At 56.2% G+C, this 19,928-nt stretch overlaps 1 protein-coding gene across 3 annotated transcripts in view; it reads left to right on the forward strand.

The window, feature by feature from the left end:
• Positions 1–1,292: 1,292 nt before the first annotated feature.
• Positions 1,293–19,928, forward strand: part of abcc8 (ATP binding cassette subfamily C member 8) — a 70,619-nt gene continuing 51,983 nt past the window's right edge. For 2 of the 3 annotated variants that reach the window (XM_031900330.1, XM_031900332.1), the window contains exons 1-4: positions 1,293–1,942; positions 9,322–9,463; positions 13,072–13,193; positions 18,020–18,186. In XM_031900330.1, coding sequence (XP_031756190.1) covers positions 1,795–1,942; positions 9,322–9,463; positions 13,072–13,193; positions 18,020–18,186 — 579 coding nt within the window. In that variant the 5' untranslated portion in view covers positions 1,293–1,794. The remainder of the gene's footprint in view (positions 1,943–9,321; positions 9,464–13,071; positions 13,194–18,019; positions 18,187–19,928) is intronic. The other variant, XM_031900331.1, reaches the window with a different exon arrangement.

The following is a 19,928-nucleotide window of genomic DNA, read 5'->3' on the forward strand; positions in this document are numbered from 1 at the left end:
TTTATAAACAGGGGCGGCATGAAATGGGTCTTATAGTGAATAGGGTTCCAGCAGTGCACAGGTTAACAGCTTAATTCCTACAGTGCTAAGTAAGAGCAAAGACACACAGAGCAACTTAGTAGCAGCTACTTGTCACGGCTACTAAACGCCAGAAAATCCCCTGCCATATACAATACTGAGAATTGCCCCAGCTAAACACACGTAGTTACCAGTAAATGATCAGCATTGTCTGTTTTAGTAGCTGTGACAAGTAGCTGCTACTAGTAGCTCCGTGTGTCTTCACCCTTAGGGTTTCTATGGCAAGGTGCGACAAGTAGCTGCTACTAAGTAGCCCCGTGTGTCTTCATCCTAAGTTCCAGCAATACAGGGGTTAAGAGTAAGATCCCTAGAGTGTAGGGGTCAAAAACAAGTTCCAGCAATACAGGGGTTAAGAGTCTGATTCCAGCTGGTTCTGGTGGTGCAGGAGTTAAGAGTCTGCTTAAGGCAGTGTAGGGGTTAACAGTGAGGTTTCATTACCGGAGGGTTTAATAACCAGGTTCCAGCAATGTTGGTGTTAAGAGTCTGGTTCCAGCAGTGCAGGGGTTAAGCACCAGGTTTCAGCAGTGCAGGGGTTAAGTAGAAGATTCTGGCATCGCAGGGGTTTAGGCTCCGGGTTCCAGCAGTGCAGGGGTTAAGCACCAGGTTCTGGCAGTGCATGGAGTTAATCTTGAAGTTTCAGCAGTTCATGTGTTAATTACCAGGTTCCAGCAGTGCAGAGGGTTAAGAGCAAGGTTTCAGCAGTGGAGGGGTTAAGTACCAGATTCCAGAAATGCAGGGGTTAAGCTCAGAGTTCTGGCAGTGTAGTTACTGCAATGCAGGGGGCATGTTTTAGCAGTGCAGGGGTTAATCTTCCAGTTTCTGCAATTCATGAGTTAATCAGATTCTGGCAGTGCAGGGGTTAAGCGCCAGGTTCTGGCAGTGAGGGGTTAAGCACCAGATTCCAGCATTGTAAAGGTTAAGCACCAGGTTGCGGCAGTGCAAGGGTCAAGCGCCAGATTCTGGCAGTGAGGGGTTAAGCGCCAGGTTCCAGTAGTGCAGGGGTTAAGGGCACTCACTCTTATTGATGGTGCCGGGCCCCATTATTCCCAGAGGTTAATCAGTTAATGCAGGGGATGCAGTTGGCTATTGGGCTGGGTGGCAGTTGGGACAGATGGCAGCTGACAGACACTGGGGGGCTCTGCTTGGCTGCTGACTGTCACTTCTGACTGCACAATGACAGGGAGGGCGGTACTGTCCCTTTAAGAGCAGATCAGCTGCTCCAGCACAAAAGCAGCTCCGTTGCCTCCCTGAGCAGAGAGTGAGGGCAGGAGCGGCAGAGCTGAGACCCTCAGAGCCCCCCAGAGCCGCCGCCGCCTCTCCCTGCAAGGTGCCCCCCTGCCTGCCCTCTGCCTGCCCTCCTGCTGCTGCTGAAGGTGCCTCCTCTGCCCCACCTGGGGGTGATGAAAGTGCTTCTCCTGCCCCTGCTGGGGGTGCTGAAGGTGTCTGTGCTCCCCTGACTGTGTCCCCCCCTGCTGGAGGGCTGCCCCTGTCCCCTGCCCGGGTACTGAAGGAGCCCCCCCTGCCTGCCCCCCAGCTACTGACGGTTACATGGAGGCAGCAGACTGGGGCCCTTTGTGAGCTGGTATGGAGCTCCCCCCTGCCCCTCTCTGTATATTGGATGTGCCCGAGGGAGAGCCCCCCTGCTGTGCCGCTGCCCCAGACCCCAACTGGACCCGCTCTGTGCCCCCCTGTGCCCCCCAGTGACCCGCCGGCACCATGTCCTTGGCTTTCTGTGGCAATGAGAACGACTCCCAGGCTTACAATGTGGACAAGGGGGTCCTGAACAACGGCTGCTTTGTGGATGCCCTGAATGTGGTCCCCCACGTATTCCTGCTCTTCATCACCTTCCCCATACTCTTCATCGGTAAGTGGCCGGGGGGCCGGGGGGGATCTGCATGCGTTTGTGTGTTTGTGCTGCAGCCATTGTATCAGTAATGCAACTCCCTGCACGTACTGCCTGCTGTGCCCTGCCCCCCCACTGGCCCCTGGGGCCCCCAAGCTGCAGCCAGTCTGGGCTAAAGAGCTTGCACTCTCACGTGTCCCTAAAGTTCCCAGTCTCCCCTCTCCTTTCTCATTGGCCAACGGCTCAACTCACTGTCTGTTGTGGGCACGGAAATGAGGAGCGGGTAATGCAGGAAAATGTGCCAACCCCGGGCACGAAACTTACCCACAAGGGCCTGACGTTATAGGGGGGGTAACATGGCTAACAACATAGAGGGGGGTCTCACTGGGTTGGCCGGAGCCATGGTGGGGTGGGAGTTTCTGTAGGGCAAGGTGGGCTCTGTGGTGGGCACATTGGGTTTGCCTGAGATATGGTGGGGTGGGAGTTTCTGTAGGGCAAGGTGGGCTCTTTGGTGGGCACATTGGGTTGGCCTGAGATATGGTGGGGTGGGAGTTTCTGTAGGGCAAGGTGGGCTCTTTGGTGGGCACATTGGGTTGGCCGGAGCCATGGTGGGGTGGGAGTTCCTGTAGGACAAGGGGGGCTCTTTGGTGGGCACATTGGGTTGGCCTGAGATATGGTGGGGTGGGAGTTTCTGTAGGACAAGGGGGGCTCTTTGGTGGGCACATTGGGTTGGCCTGAGATATGGTGGGGTGGGAGTTTCTGTAGGACAAGGTGGACTCTTTGGTGGGCACATTGGGTTGGCCTGAGCTATGGTGGGATGGGAGTTTCTGTAGGACAAGGTGGGCTCTTTGGTGGGCACATTGGGTTGGCCTGAGCTATGGTGGGATGGGAGTTTCTTTAGGGCAAGGTGGGCTCTGTGGTGGGTCCCACTGGGTTGGCCTGAGCTATGGTGGGTTGGGAGTTTCTGTAGGACAAGGTGGGCTCTCTGGTGGGCACATTGGGTTGGCCTGAGCTATGGTGGGGTGGGAGTTTCTGTAGGACAAGGTGGGCTCTTTGGTGGGCACATTGGGTTGGCCCGAGCTATGGTGGGGTGGGAGTTTCTGTAGGACAAGGTGGGCTCTGTGGTGGGCACATTGGGTTGGCCTGAGCTATGGTGGGATGGGAGTTTCTTTAGGGCAAGGTGGGCTCTGTGGTGGGTCCCACTGGGTTGGCCTGAGCTATGGTGGGTTGGAAGTTTCTGTAGGACAAGGTGGGCTCTCTGGTGGGCACATTGGGTTGGCCTGAGCTATGGTGGGGTGGGAGTTTCTGTAGGACAAGGTGGGCTCTTTGGTGGGCACATTGGGTTGGCCCGAGCTATGGTGGGGTGGGAGTTTCTGTAGGACAAGGTGGGCTCTGTGGTGGGCACATTGGGTTGGCCTGAGATATGGTGGGGTGGGAGTTTCTGTAGGACAAGGTGGGCTCTGTGGTGGGTCCCACTGGGTTGGCCTGAGCTATGGTGGGGTGGGAGTTTCTGTAGGACAAGGGGGGCTCTGTGGTGGGTCCCACTGGGTTGGCCTGAGCTATGGTGGGGTGGGAGTTTCTGTAGGACAAGGTGGGCTCTCTGGTGGGCACATTGGGTTTGCCTGCCAAGTAGAAGGAAGGGGGTATGTAGGGGAGAAGGTGCCTATCGGCCGCCGGGGGGGGGCTCTGATTCCTGGGCTCCGGCCGCTAATGAGCCAATAATTCCCTTTTCCCTGGAAGGTTCCTCTCGTGTCCCAATAAATCTGTCAGAGAGTTGGCCGAGCAGTCACTTAGCAGCCGAGCAGTCACTTAGCAGCCGCCTCTCTTGGCAGCAAATGGGTTTCAGAGACATTCCAGTTGCACCCAGTGCCCAGAATAGAAGGGGCCTGGGAGTCGGGGGGGGGGGGGGGGGGCAACGGGGCAACTTTATGGGAATTCTCACCAATTAAACAGCAAATCTGGGGGATTTATTGTGAGGGAAAAAGAACACACAGAGCGAATGTTCCTCCATGTGGCCCCAAACTCCCCCGGCTCCCGGCAATGGGGCCCCAAACTCCCCCGGCTCCAGGCAATGGGGCCCCAAACTCCCCCGGCTCCCGGCAATGGGGCCCCAAACTCCCCCAGCTCTCGGCAATGGGGCCCCAAACTCCCCCAGCTCTCGGCAATGGGGCCCCAAACTCCCCCAGCTCCCGGCAATGGGGCCCCAAACTCCCCCAGCTCCCGGCAATGGGGCCCCAAACTCCCCCAGCTATCGGCAATGGGGCCCCAAACTCCCCCAGCTCTCGGCAATGGGGCCCCAAACTCCCCCAGCTATCGGCAATGGGGCCCCAAACTCCCCCAGCTCTCGGCAATGGGGCCCCAAACTCCCCCAGCTCTCGGCAATGGGGCCCCAAACTCCCCCAGCTCTCGGCAATGGGGCCCCAAACTCCCCCAGCTCTCGGCAATGGGGCCCCAAACTGCCCCAGCTCTCGGCAATGGGGCCCCAAACTCCCCCAGCTCTCGGCAATGGGGCCCCAAACTCCCCCAGCTATCGGCAATGGGGCCCCAAACTCCCCCAGCTCTCGGCAATGGGGCCCCAAACTCCCCCAGCTATCGGCAATGGGGCCCCAAACTCCCCCAGCTCTCGGCAATGGGGCCCCAAACTCCCCCAGCTCTCGGCAATGGGGCCCCAAACTCCCCCAGCTCCCGGCAATGGGGCCCCAAACTCCCCCGGCTCCTGGAAATGGGGCCCCAAACTCCCCCGGCTCCCGGCAATGGGGCCCCAAACTCCCCCGGCTCCCGGCAATGGGGCCCCAAACTCCCCAGCACCCGGCAATGGGGCCCCAAACTCCCCCAGCTCCCGGCAATGGGGCCCCAAACTCCCCCGGCTCCCGGCAATGGGGCCCCAAACTCCCCCGGCTCCCGGCAATAGGGCCGCAAACTCCCCGGCTCCCGGCAATAGGGCCGCAAACTCCCCGGCTCCCGGCAATAGGGCCGCAAACTCCCCGGCTCCCGGCAATAGGGCCCCAAACTCTTATTAAGAGAGCAATAAGAGAATTCCTGTTGGTCCCCCTCCAAGTTTTGGTCTAAATCCTGTATTGGGGGGGGGGGAAGTCACATGGTCACAATGACCTTTGAGTCCTTGGGGGCAACAGAAATAGTTGAAATAGATGAAGGTCAGACCAAAGTGTTGGGCAAATGAGACACACAGTGACATAACCCAGCCTTGTATATTCTTGTGGTCACAGAACCCCCCAGCGACTGCTAATATCCTTATCATTTACAGTAGGGGGTACATTATCCCTTATAATACATGAGTGATACTCAGAGTTCCCTGTATAACTCAGCCTGCAGCCTTGTGCCTTTATATGGGGGGCACAGAACCCCTCAGTGACTGCTAATATCCTTATCATTTACAGTAGGGGGTACATTATCCCTTATAATACATGAGTGATACTCAGAGTTCCCTGTATAACTCAGCCTGCAGCCTTGTGCCTTTATATGGGGGGCACAGAACCCCTCAGTGACTGCTAATATCCTTATCATTTACAGTAGGGGGTACATTATCCCTTATAATACATGAGTGATACTCAGAGTACTGATCAGTACAAGCTCAATCAAAACAAATCAGCAGCCAGTAAGAAGGCTCTCTCTTGCCCTGTATTGCCCATCATAGTGGAAAGGAGGAGTTTGTTTATACAGAGGCTTCTCAGTGGCTGCTAATTGATACTGTTAGGGATCAGGAAGTTGAATGAGTGGATCTCCAGTTCTACAGGGAGTTGGACCTACTGGGCTTCTCATTGCCTGGATGAATAATATAGATAATTGTGCTCCCAGCTTGCAATAGGCTATTCTGTTACCCAGCAGAGGCTTCTGGGAGATTTAGTTCTCAAGAACATGCTCTCCTTTTGCTGTTTCTGCTAATGTTGCCCCCCCCCCATGAACGCGTTGCCCCCCCCCCAATGAACGCGTTGCCCCCCCCCATGAACGCGTTGCCCCCCCCCAAGCCTTTGTAATTTTATGCTAATGGAATGGAATGTAAGTAAATAAGGGCAAAGTGCAAGGGATCAATATCCAGAGAGACCCATTAGCACCAGTAAGTGGGAATCTCTATCACTCCCAGGCCCCTCTGTCAGGCAGTGAGAGGGTAATAGTGAGCCAGTAGTGAGCCCCCCATAACCTGTGCCTGATAATAGTGAGCCAGTAGTGAGCCCCCATAACCTGAGCCAGTAGTGAGCCCCCATAACCTGAGCCTGATAATAGTGAGCCAGTAGTGAGCCCCCATAACCTGAGCCTGATGAGCCAGTAGTGAGCCCATACAACCTGAGCCTGATAATAGTGAGCAGTAGTGAGCCCCCATAACCTGGCCTGATAATAGTGAGCCAGTAGGTGCCCCCATAACCTGAGCCTGATAATAGTGAGCCAGTAGTGAACCCCCATAACCTGAGCCTGATAATAGTGAGCCAGTAGTGAGCCCCCCATAACCTGAGCCTGATAATAGTGAGCCAGTAGTGAACCCCCCATAACCTGTGCCTGATAATAGTGAGCCAGTAGTGAACCCCCCATAACCTGAGCCTGATAATAGTGAGCCAGTAGTGAACCCCCCATAACCTGAGCCTGATAATAGTGAGCCAGTAGTGAGCCCCCATAACCTGAGCCTGATAATAGTGAGCCAGTAGTGAACCCCCCATAACCTGAGCCTGATAATAGTGAGCCAGTAGTGAACCCCCCATAACCTGAGCCTGATAATAGTGAGCCAGTAGTGACCCCCCATAACCTGAGCCTGATAATAGTGAGCCAGTAGTGAACCCCCCATAACCTGAGCCTGATAATAGTGAGCCAGTAGTGAGCCATAACCTGAGCCTGATAATAGTGAGCCAGTAGTGACCCCCCATAACCTGAGCCTGATAATAGTGAGCCAGTAGTGAACCCCCCATAACCTGAGCCTGATAATAGTGAGCCAGTAGTGAGCCCCCATAACCTGAGCCTGATAATAGTGAGCCAGTAGTGAACCCATAACCTGAGCCTGATAATAGTGAGCCAGTAGTGAACCCCCCATAACCTGAGCCTGATAATAGTGAGCCAGTAGTGAACCCATAACCTGAGCCTGATAATAGTGAGCAGTAGTGAGCCCCCCATAACCTGAGCCTGATAATAGTGAGCCAGTAGTGAACCCCCCATAACCTGAGCCTGATAATAGTGAGCCAGTAGTGAACCCCCATACTGAGCCTGATAATAGTGAGCCAGTAGTGAGCCCCCATAACCTGAGCCTGATAATAGTGAGCCAGTAGTGGAACCCCCATAACCTGAGCCTGATAATAGTGAGCCAGTAGTGAACCCCATAACCTGAGCCTGATAATAGTGAGCCAGTAGTGAACCCCCCATAACCTGAGCCTGATAATAGTGAGCCAGTAGTGAGCCCCCATAACCTGAGCCTGATAATAGTGAGCCAGTAGTGACCCCCCATAACCTGAGCCTGATAATAGTGAGCCAGTAGTGAACCCCCCATAACCTGAGCCTGATAATAGTGAGCCAGTAGTGAGCCCCCATAACCTGAGCCTGATAATAGTGAGCCAGTAGTGAACCCCCCATAACCTGAGCCTGATAATAGTGAGCCAGTAGTGAACCCCCCATAACCTGAGCCTGATAATAGTGAGCCAGTAGTGGACCCCCATAACCTGAGCCTGATAATAGTGAGCTAGTAGTGAACCCATAATGAAGCCTGATAATAGTGAGCCAGTAGTGAACCCCCATAACCTGAGCCTGATAATAGTGAGCCAGTAGTGAACCCCCCATAACCTGAGCCTGATAATAGTGAGCCAGTAGTGAACCCCCATAACCTGAGCCAGTAGTGCCATAACTGAGCCTGATAATAGTGAGCTAGTAGTGAGCCCCCATAACCTGAGCCTGATAATAGTGAGCCAGTAGTGAGCCCCCATAACCTGAGCCTGATAATAGTGAGACCACCAGAACCCCCAGAATGCTTCATGGCTCTTGTGTGGCACCCCCAGGCTCAGGCCCAGCACGGCATTCTGGGTATCTCTCTGTGCCCAGTCTCTGACTCGCTGTATCTCTCTCTCTGATTGGTGCATCTGGGATGGGGCTGAAGGGAATGTGTATATGTCGGGGTTCCCTATAATGGGGGGCTACGGCCGTATTGTTCCTTACAGCTGTGCCCCAAGGCGCCGAGAGTTCCCACACAAGTGAAGGAGCCATTGGTAAATGAGCTGTTACCATGACAACTGTCAGTTAGAAACGGGGCCTGTAATTTACCCTGTTACTTGTCATATTCTATAAGTAATTAAAGCCAAATAATTATGCTCATTAATGAGTCATTGGACCCGGTACTGGGCTCTACATGTAATGGCCCCCTGGTACTGGCCAATGGGAGCGCAGCCCGGCGCCCAATCATTAGCCAGAGAGACATCATATTTACTAACGAGGGGGAGGAGGAAGATATTAATGATAAATGAGGGCCGTGATTGGCTGGAGCCTCAGTGACCCAAAGAACCGGACACGATGGATAAAATAGAAACAATCAATTATTCATCCGGGGCCTCTGCACCTCATTCCCAGGGGCCCAGATCCGAGTCTGGAGTTGGACTTTGGGCCCGAGAACTGGATTAGAACCAAATCTGCTGCTCAGGGGCCGGAGAAACCCACTCACTCAATGGGGGGTCATAGTGAGCCCCCCAACAGCCCCCACGCTTACGCCTGACCCAAAGGAAATGTTATATAAATACATGTTTGTTCCAAGGTTCTGATCCACTTCAGTGCTTTACGGAGAAGGAGGAGTTTCCCAGAACTAAAGGAATTGATTGTTACAGAGAGGGAAGTTCCGCTCAGGTTGGACACCCCCAGATTAATGGGGTCACTTCCAGCTCAAACTGGGGCCCCTGGGAATGTTGGAGGCGCCTCTGTGACTGTGGCCCCAAGTTTGTGCTGCTTTGTATTCCTGTGGGGGCCCCGGTGCCGGACTTGGACTCAGAGGCAGAACGTGGTGTCTGTTCCGGCCCCGGGTACAATTGCTACTGAGTCAGAATCAATTTCATTAGGTCGGAACATTGTTCTACAGCTTCTTCCCTTTATCAAATCATCTAGAATATCTGCCCCCCCCCCGTTTCCTATTGGGGATTTGCTTTCAGGTTCTGATTGGGAAATTAAATGATAAATCTCCAGCAGGAACAGCGCCTGGAGCCCAGTAATGTCACTCATCTCCTTATTATATAAAGGGGTGAGAATGTGGGTTCCACATTACAGGGCACCCCAATAATGTTGGCGCCTGTTGCACTCGTTGCACTGGGAGGGGGAGTGAGACTGAATCCCCCCCCCCCCCCACAGTGACGCTACATGTACAACTGCGCTGCTTGGGGTTATTCCCTGGTTCTGCCCCAGTCTAATGTCTTTTTCTGCCCCTACAGGATGGGGGAGCCAGAGCTCCAAGGTGCACATCCATCACAGCACCTGGCTGCACTTCCCGGGGCACAACCTGCGCTGGATCCTCACCTTCATCCTCCTCTTCGTCCTTGTGTGTGAAATCGCCGAAGGCATCGTGTCTGATGGGTAAGGTCTGTGCCCACAGGGCAGCTTCACCCCCACCGGGACCCCGGGGCCCATGTACAGGCTATGAGCAAACTTAGGGGGCTGTTCCTGCTGAATTGTGCTTAGTACAGGGGAATCCCTATGTGCCATAGTTTTATGGTATCTCTCTGTACAGGCTATGAGCAAACTTAGGGGGCTGTTCCTGCTGAATTGTGCTTCGTACAGGGGAATCCCTATGTGCCATAGTTTTATGGTATCTCTCTGTACAGGCTATGAGCAAACTTAGGGGGCTGTTCCTGCTGAATTGTGCTTAGTACGGGGAATCCCTATGTGCCATAGTTATGGTATCTCTCTGTACAGGCTATGGGCAACTTAGGGGGCTTTCCTGCTGAATTGTGCTTAGTACAGGGGAATCCCTATGTGCCATAGTTTTATGGTATCTCTCTGTACAGGCTATGAGCAAACTTAGGGGGCTGTTCCTGCTGAATTGTACTTAGTACAGGGGAATCCCTATGTGCCATAGTTTTATGGTATCTCTCTGTACAGGCTATGAGCAACTTAGGGGGCTGTTCCTGCTGAATTGTGCTTAGTACAGGGGAATCCCTATGTGCCATAGTTTTATGGTATTTCTCTGTACAGGCTATGGGCAAACTTAGGGGGCTGTTCCTGCTGAATTGTGCTTAGTACAGGGGAAATCCCTATGTGCCATAGTTTTATGGTATCTCTCTGTACAGGCTAGTGGGCAAACTTAGGGGGCTGTTCCTGCTGAATTGTGCTTAGTACAGGGGAATCCCTATGTGCCATAGTTTTATGGTATCTCTCTGTACAGGCTATGGGCAAACTTAGGGGGCTGTTCCTGCTGAATTGGGCTTAGTACAGGGGAATCCCTATGTGCCATAGTTTTATGGTATCTCTCTGTACAGGCTATGAGCAAACTTAGGGGGCTGTTCCTGCTGAATTGTGCTTAGTACAGGGGTATTTGGGGGATTGCGCTGCGCAGGCGTCGCCCCCATATAAACATTTCTGTGGGGCCCAATAAGCGCCGAGCGACTGTTGTTTAACGGGAAATGTTTGTGCGCAAATCTGACGGGGGGGGTGACCGGGAATCCAGAGGTTCTGGGAGTTCAGCCGAGGGGGAGGGGCTTAAGTGTTTATAGGCCGCGGGGTAAACAATAAACACACTGAGCTCACAGCTGACAATTCAAGGCAAAGTAAACCCTCACTATTGGGCAGCAAGACTGAAATCTGAAGCTGAAATAGGGAATTTTTATCCTGGGGAGCAGGTTTGGGGGGGCTGCCCCATAGTCCCCAGTGTTGGGGGTACAGGGGTGTCGGTGTGAGTGGCCCCCACGTTACACTGGGATAATGTGATTGTTACAGGGAGAGAACAGATGGAACGTGCAGTATGTGGGTGGGTGGGTGTGAATCCGGCGCTGGTACCAAGGCTAAACATAGCTCCGGGCCGGTAGTCAGCACCGATCCAACTCCCTGCGCTGTGCTGCAACTCCCAGCAGGGCTGTTAGTATAAATGCTAAGGGATCCTGCCTTGGGCTGTCAGGGCATGCTGGGAGTTGTAGGCAGAACAGATAAATCTACTGCAATAGAGTTTATTTCCATGAGTGGGAGACCTGTGTCCTGCACTGCTGGTTCTGACTATTAGAACAATGTAGCATATATCAGTGCATTGTGGGAACTGGAGTATTGGCCCCTCTCAGGCCCTGGGGCCCCTGTGTGGTGCTGGTACCACTGGGCCGGATACTGAGTTCCACACAGATAACATTTGGTGCCGCAGTCGGGTTCCCTGTGCTTCTTCTATTGATTTGTGGGTCGATACCAATTCATTCCGGTGTCGGTTCCTGTCCCGGTGCCGGGGGGGTCGATGTGCGGTTCTGATAAGCTCCATCCTGTAAATGCACATTAGGGGCTTTATTCCTTCTCATTGACTGTGGAATTGCTAATTGCCCCCCCTGGGTGGGACCCCTGGACTCATTGTGGCCTCCATGAACCCCTGGGTGGGACCCCTGGACTCATTGTGACCTCCATGAACCCCTGGGTGGGACCCCTGGACTCATTGTGACCTCCATGAACCGCCTGGGTGGGACCCCTGGACTCATTGTGGCCTCCATGAACCTCTGGGTGGGACCCCTGGACTCATTGTGACCTCCATGAACCTCTGGGTGGGACCCCTGGACTCATTGTGGCCTCCATGAACCTCTGGGTGGGACCCCTGGACTCATTGTGACCTCCATGAACCCCTGGACACATTGTGACCTCCATGAACACCTGGGTGGGACCCCTGGACACATTGTGACCTCCATGAACACCTGGGTGGGACCCCTGGACTCATTGTGACCTCCATGAACCCCTGGACTTATTGTGACCTCCATGAACACCTGGGTGGGACCCCTGGACACATTGGTGCCTCCATGAACACCTGGGTGGGACCCCTGGACTCATTGTGACCTCCATGAACCCCTGGACACATTGTGACCTCCATGAACACCTGGGTGGGACCCCTGGACACATTGTGACCTCCATGAACACCTGGGTGGGACCCCTGGACTCATTGTGGCCTCCATGAACACCTGGGTGGGACCCTTGGACTCATTGTGGCCTCCATGAACCCCTGGGTGGGACCCCTGGACTCATTGTGGCCTCACCCCTGGGTGGGACCCCTGGACTCATTGTGGCCTCCATGAACCCCTGGGGGACCCCTGGACTCATTGTGGCCTCCATGAACACCTGGGTGGGACCCCTGGACTCATTGTGGCCTCCATGAACCCGTTGCCTGGGTGGGACCCCTGGACTCATTGTGGCCTCCATGAACCCCTGGGTGGGACCCCTGGACTCATTGTGGCCTCCATGAACACCTGGGTGGGACCCCTGGACTCATTGTGGCCTCCATGAACCTCTGGGTGGGACCCCTGGACTCATTGTGGCCTCCATGAACCCCTGGGTGGGACCCCTGGACTCATTGTGGCCTCCATGAACACCTGGGTGGGACCCCTGGACTCATTGTGGCCTCCATGAACCCCTGGGTGGGACCCTGACTCATTGTGGCCTCCATGAACACCTGGGTGGGACCCCTGGACTCATTGTGGCCTCCATGAAACCCCTGGGTGGGACCCTGGACTCATTGTGGCCTCCATGAACCCACCCTGGACTCATTGTGGCTCCATGAACCCCTGGGTGGGACCCCTGGACTCATTGTGGCCTCCACCCTGACCAAACATGAACACTGGGTGGGGACGCCTGGACTCATGTTGGCCTCCATGAACACCTGGGTGGGACCCCTGGACTCATTGTGGCCTCCATGAACACCTGGGTGGGACCCCTGGACTCATTGTGGCCTCCATGAACCCCTGGGTGGGACCCCTGGACTCATTGTGGCCTCCATGAACACCCTGGGTGGGACCCCTGGACTCATTGTGGCCTCCATGAACACCTGGGTGGGACCCCTGGACTCATTGTGGCCTCCATGAACACCTGGGTGGGACCCCTGGACTCATTGTGGCCTCCATGAACCCCTGGATGGGACCCCTGGACTCATTGTGGCCTCCATGAACCCCTGGACCACACATAGGGGTAACAGCTGCCGCCCCCCCATTGACTGTTCTTTTCCTGCTCAGATTTTCCAAGTCGCGTCACTTGCACCTCTACATGCCGGCGGTCATGGCATTCCTGGCGGCCGTCACTTCCATTGTCTACTACCACAACATCGAGACGTCCAACTTTCCCAAGTTATTAATAGGTATGTTCCATGCTCCCGCAGGCACGGCCTGTTATCTGCCCCGGGTGTGACTGAGGCCCTGGTGCCCCCTCCCCCGCTTAAAGGCACAGATTCATTTACTGCCCATTTACAGCACTGCTGCCTGGGGAGTCGGCACCTGGTTTAACTGGGAGAGGAAGCTCAGCAGGGGCAGAGCCAACAGAACCACATAGAGCTGTATGGAGTATGGAGACGTCTCTGATGAACTCCTGCCCCCCCCCCCCCCCCCGCTGCCCAGACCAATTCATCCTCATTTAATACAGAAAATTCAATATATAGGAACGAGGGGGGGGGTGGGATTCCCATACGGACGCAGAGAGGGACAATAATGTTATTAGTGCAGTTTCTCATACTGACAACTGAGGCAATTACCAACCGAGGCAGATTATTCAATTAGTGCCCCCCCCGACTCTCTAACCCCCACCCCCCATATCTGCCAGTCTGCTGCTCTGTAGCACATACATCCCATAGAACTGCCTTTAGTAGGGCACATAGGGGCAATAACAAATCAGGATAATGGCAGACAGGATGGAGACAGTAGGGCAAGATGGAGACAGTAGGGCAAGATGGAGACAGTAGGGTAAGATGGAGACAGTAGGACAAGATGGAGACAGTAGGGCAAGATGGAGACAGTAGGGCAAGATGGAGACAGTAGGGCAAGATGGAGACAGTAGGGGCAAAGATGGAGACAGTAGGGCAAGAGGGAGACAGTAGGGCAAGAGGGAGACAGTAGGGCAAGAGGGAGACAGTAGGGCAAGATGGAGACAGCAGGGCAAGAGGGAGACAGTAGGGCAAGATGGGGACAGTAGGACAAGATGGAGACAGCAGGGCAAGAGGGAGACAGTAGGGCAAGATGGAGTCAGTAGGACAAGATGGAGACAGTAGGGCAAGATGGAGACAGTAGGGCAAGACGGAGACAGTAGGCAAGACGGGGACAGTAGGGCAAGATGGGGACAGTAGGGCAAGATGGGGACAGTAGGGTAAGACGGGGACAGTAGGGTAAGACGGGGACAGTAGGGCAAGATGGGGACAGTAGGGCAAGACGGGGACAGTAGGGTAAGACGGGGACAGTAGGGTAAGACGGGGACAGTAGGGCAAGATGGGGAACAGTAGGGCAAGATGGGGACAGTAGAGCAAGACGGGGACAGTAGGGCAAGATGGGGACAGTAGGGCAAGATGGGACAGTAGGGTAAGATGGGGACAGTAAGGGTAAGATGGAGACAGTAGGACAAGATGGAGACAGTAGGGCAAGACGGGGACAGTAGGGTAAGATGGGGACAGTAGGGTAAGATGGAGACAGTAGGACAAGATGGAGACAGTAGGGCAAGATGGAGACAGTAGGGCAAGATGGGGACAGTAGGGTAAGATGGGGACAGTAGGGTAAGATGGAGACAGTAGGACAAGATGGAGACAGTAGGGCAAGATGGAGACAGTAGGGCAAGATGGGGACAGTAGGGTAAGATGGAGACAGTAGGACAAGATGGAGACAGTAGGGCAAGACGGGGACAGTAAGGGCAAGATGGGGACAGTAGGGCAAGATGGAGACAGTAGGCGCAAGACGGGGACAGTAGGGGCAAGATGGGGACAGTAGGGCAGATGGAGACAGTAGGGCAAGATGGAGACAGTAGGGCAAGATGGGGACAGTAGGGTAAGATGGAGACAGTAGGGCAAGATGGGGACAGTAGAGCAAGACGGGGACAGTAGGGTAAGATGGGGACAGTAGGGTAAGATGGAGACAGTAGGGCAAGATGGGGACAGTAGGGCAAGATGGGGACAGTAGGGTAAGATGGGGACAGTAGGGTAAGATGGAGACAGTAGGACAAGATGGAGACAGTAGGGCAAGACGGGGACAGTAGGGTAAGATGGGGACAGTAGGGTAAGATGGAGACAGTAGGACAAGATGGAGACAGTAGGGCAAGATGGAGACAGTAGGGCAAGATGGGGACAGTAGGGTAAGATGGGGACAGTAGGGTAAGATGGAGACAGTAGGACAAGATGGAGACAGTAGGGCAAGATGGAGACAGTAGGGCAAGATGGGGACAGTAGGGTAAGATGGAGACAGTAGGACAAGATGGAGACAGTAGGGCAAGACGGGGACAGTAGGGCAAGATGGGGACAGTAGGGCAAGATGGAGACAGTAGGGCAAGACGGGGGAACAGTAGGGCAAGATGGGGACAGTAGGGCAAGATGGAGACAGTAGGGCAAGACGGGGACAGTAGGGCAAGATGGGGACAGTAGGGCAAGATGGAGACAGTAGGACAAGATGGGGACAGTAGGGCAAGATGGGGACAGTAGGGCAAGACGGGGACAGTAGGGCAAGATGGGGACAGTAGGACACAGAAATCCCACCCAAATATCAGTTTTACCCCCAGTTCCCTTCTGTGGTTCTGTTGGACCAATCAGTTGCTCTGTCTCCCCGTTTGCACCAGTTAATCAGGTTCCTAACAAATTGGGACAATTATGCAGTAAATGAACAGGTGGGTTTGGCGGTGCCCAGTGGGTTCTGCCCCCCTATCAGCCCCAAGCCTAAAGGCTCAGTAACTCTTATATCAACTGCCCTGGGGGCATTACTGTAATGGGGAGGAGCTTCTTGTTCTTGTCACAGCTTAGAGATAAATGTATCCACATTAACTGGCCCCCTCTCCCCCCTGCCCCTCTCTCCCTCTCCCCATGCCGCCCGCCCCTCTCTCCTCTCCCCTATCGCCCCGCCTCTCTCGTCCTCTCCCCTATCCCCCGCCCTCTCTCCTCTCGCCCCATCCCACCGCCCGCTCTCTCCTCTCTCCCTATCCCCTTCCCGCCTCTCTCTCTCCCCTATCCCGCCCGCCCCTCTCTCCTCTCCCCTCTAATCACCCCCGCCCCCTCTCTCCTCTCACCCTATCCCCCCGCCGCCGCCTCTCCTCCATCTCCCCCTATCGACCCTCTCTCTCTCCCCTATCCCCCCGCCTTCTCGTCCTCTCCCCCTATCCCCCCGCCCTGCTCTCTCTCCCACTATCCCCCCGCCCTGCTCTCCTGCTCCCCTATGCCCCGCCCCTCTCTCCTCTCCCCTATCCCCCCCCGCGCCTCTCCTCCTCTCCCCCTATCGCGCCTGACTCTCCTCTCCCCTAATCCCCCCGCCGCCTCCTCTCCTCATTCCCGCTATCTCCGCCCGCCCTCTCGCCTCTCCCCTATCCCCCCGCACCTCTTCTCCTCTGCCCCTATCCCCCCCGCACCTCTCGTCCTCTGGCCCCCTATGCCCGGCCCCGCCTCTCTCTCTCCCCCTATCCCCCCAGCACCTCTTTCTCTCCGCCCTATCCCCCGCCCTTCTTTTCCCTCACCCCTATCCCCGCCGCCCTCTTTTCCTCTCCCCCTACTCCCCCCGCCGCCTCTCTCTGCTTCCCCCTATCCCCCGCCAGCCCTCTCTCTCTCCCCCTATCCCCCGCCCCTGCTTTCCTCTGCCCCTATCCGCACTCACGACGCCCTCTCTCTCTCCCCCTTATCCCGCAGTGCCCGTCCCTCTCTCCTCTCACCCCTATCCCCGCCCCTCTCTCCTCTCCCCCTATTCCCCCGCCCCTCTCAATCGCTCTCCCCTATCCCCTCTCTCTCTCTCCCCCTATCCCCCCGCCCTCTTCTGCTCCCCCTATGCCCCCTCTCTCCCTCTCCCTATCCCCCCGCGCCTCTCTCGCTCTCCCCCTATCCCCCCTGCCGCCCCTCTCTCCTCTCCCCCCTGCCCCTCTCTCCTCTGCCCCCTATGCCCGCCCCCGCCCTCTCTCCTCTCCCCCTACTCCCCCACTCCCTTCTGCCCCTGCCGCCTCTCCCCCTGCCCCGCCCCTCTCCTCCTGCCCCTCTGCCCCCGGCCCTCTCCCCGGCTGGCCCCGCCCCTCTCTTCCCCGCCCCTCTTCTCTCCTGCCCCTCTGCCCCCGCCCTCTTGCTCTCTGCCTCTCCCCTGGCCCCGCCGCAGCTCTCTCACCCCGCCCTCTCTCCTATGAGAGAGATGCCCTCTTTTCCTCTCCCCCTAATCCCCCCCCGCCTCTTTCTCTCCCCGCTATCCCCCCCGCCCCTCTCTCCTCTCCCCTATCCCCCCGCCCCTCTTCCTCTCCCCTATCCCCCCGCCCTCTTCTCCTCTCCCCCTATCTCCCCCCGCCCCTCTCTCTCCTCCCCCTATCCCCCGTCCTCTCTCCTCTCCCCTATCCCCCCGCCCTCTCTCCTCTCCCCCTATCCCCCCCGCCCTCTCTCTCTCCCCTATCCTCTTCTCCTCTCCCCCTATCCCCCCGCCCCTCTCTCTCTCCCTCCTATCCCCCTCTCTCCTCTCCCCTATCCCCCCGCCCCTCTCTCCTCTCCCCCTATCCCCCGCCCCTCTCTCCTCTCCCCCCCCTGCCCCTCTCTCTCTCCCCCTATCCCCCCGCCCTCTCTTCCTCTCCCCCTATCCCCCCCACCCCTCTCTCCCCTGCCCCTCTCCCCCCTGCCCCGCCCCTCTCTCTCCTGCCCCTCTGCCCCCGCCCCTCTCCCCCTGCCCCCGCCCCTCTCTCCCCCGCCCCTCTCTCTCCTGCCCCTCTGCCCCCGCCCCTCTCTCTCCTGCCCCTCTCCCCCCTGCCCCCGCCCCTCTCTCCCCCGCCCCTCTCTCTCCTGCCCCCTGCCCCGCCCCTCTCTCTCCTGCCCCTCTCCCCCTGCCCCGCCCCTCTCTCCCCCGCCCCTCTCTCTCCTGCCCCTCTGCCCCCGCCCCTCTCTCCCCTGCCCCTCTCCCCCCTGCCCCTGCCCCTCTCTCCCCCGCCCCTCTCTCTCCTGCCCCCTGCCCCCGCCCCTCTCTCTCCTGCCCCTCTGCCCCCGCCCAGCCCTGCTAGTATATTGGACCTTGGCCTTCATCACCAAAACCATCAAGTTCGTCAAGTTCTGTGATAACGGCGTTGGGTTCCTGCAGCTCCGCTTCTGCCTGACGGGGCTCCTCGCCATATTCTACGGGATGTTATTGGCTGTGGAGATAAACGTCATCCGGGTAAGGGTAAGTCTCCCTCTAATGCTCCTCTTCTGCCCCTTCCTCCCAGGTGTCACTTCCAATAACGACTCAGTATTTATAAACATGGGGGGGCTGCCATGTATAAACTAGGGGGGCCCCATACACCCAAACCCACCCAAGCCCCACCCCTGATCTGCCTGAACCCTGCCCATTTGACAGGAAGCCCCACCTCCTATGTGGAAAATTGGCTCCATGTATCCACTCGGCTCCAGGCAAGAGTCCTGCCCCCCCCAATGGTGGCCTGGTTGGGACAAAAGGGAAAGAATGAACAAAACAGACAGCAGCCAATAGGGAGAGCTCCAGTGAGGGCGGGTCAGGGGACAAAGGGGTAAGAAATGATAAACTGGGCAATTAGAAACAAGGTAACGGGAGAGACGATAACCATGACTGACAGGGTGGGGCAGTATAATGGGGCAAGAGAAGGAGGGGGAATAGGGGCAAGAGAAGAAGGAGAAGGAGGGGGAATAGGGGCAAGTGGAGAAGGAGAAGGAGGGGGAATAGGGGCAAGAGTAGAAGGAGGGGGAATAGGGGCAAGAGCAGGAGGGGGAATAGGGGCAAGAGTAGAAGGAGAAGGAGGGGGAATAGGGGCAAGAGAAGAAGGAGAAGGAGGGGGAATAGGGGCAAGAGTAGAAGGAGAAGGAGGGGGAATAGGGGCAAGAGAAGAAGGAGAAGGAGGGGAATAGGGGCAAGAGTAGAAGGAGAAGGAGGGGGAATAGGGGCAAGAGTAGAAGGAGAAGGAGGAGGAATAGGGGCAAGAGAAGGAGGGGGAATAGGGGCAAGAGTAGAAGGAGAAGGAGGGGGAATAGGGGCAAGAGTAGAAGGAGGGGGAATAGGGGCAAGAGTAGAAGGAGGGGGAATAGGGGCAAGAGTAGAAGGAGGGGGAATAGGGGCAAGAGTAGAAGGAGGGGGAATAGGGGCAAGAGTAGAAGCAGGGGGAATAGGGGCAAGAGTGGAAGGAGGGGGAATAGGATTCAGAGGGGATGGAGGAAGGACAGAAGGAGAGAATGAAGGGAAAGGACGAGGAGGAGAGAAACTACAGAGTAGAACCTACAGGATCAGGTTCCCCCGGGCGTCACTAAGTGCCATTAGGTGCTGGGGGGGGGGGGTATTACTGAGGATACTCGGCACTCAGGATACGGTTGCAGCCATTTGTACTCAGAGCAATTCTAACTGCTCTACGGGCAGCAGCAGAGACATTGGTCACATGACTGTAATACAATGCGGCTCAGTTGGTAACGGTCTCTGCCCCTGAAATGAGATCCGGCAAGTAGCTGGGGATTGGCTGTCACTGCCCCTTGGGGCACATTGTGCATCTTGTCTGGGGTATCAGTGGCACTATCCCGGGTAACTGAGTGCCAGTGTCTGATCCAGGGGCACAATCAGTGCACTGACGTATGGGATAGGGCTGTGTGTGATAGGGACCTTAGATTGTAAGCTCACTGGGGCAGGGAATGATGGGAATGTGATAGGGACCTTAGATTGTAAGCTCACTGGGGCAGGGAATGATGGGAATGTGATAGGGACCTTAGATTGTAAGCTCACTGGGGCAGGGGCTGATGGGAATGGGATAGGGACCTTAGATTGTAAGCTCACTGGGGCAGGGGCTGATGGGAATGGGATAGGGACCTTAGATTGTAAGCTCACTGGGGCAGGGGCTGATGGGAATGGGATAGGGACCTTAGATTGTAAGCTCACTGGGGCAGGGGCTGATGGGAATGGGATAGGGA

This window comes from Xenopus tropicalis, chromosome 4, assembly GCF_000004195.4.
Source record: "Xenopus tropicalis strain Nigerian chromosome 4, UCB_Xtro_10.0, whole genome shotgun sequence".
Lineage (NCBI taxonomy): Eukaryota > Metazoa > Chordata > Amphibia > Anura > Pipidae > Xenopus > Xenopus tropicalis.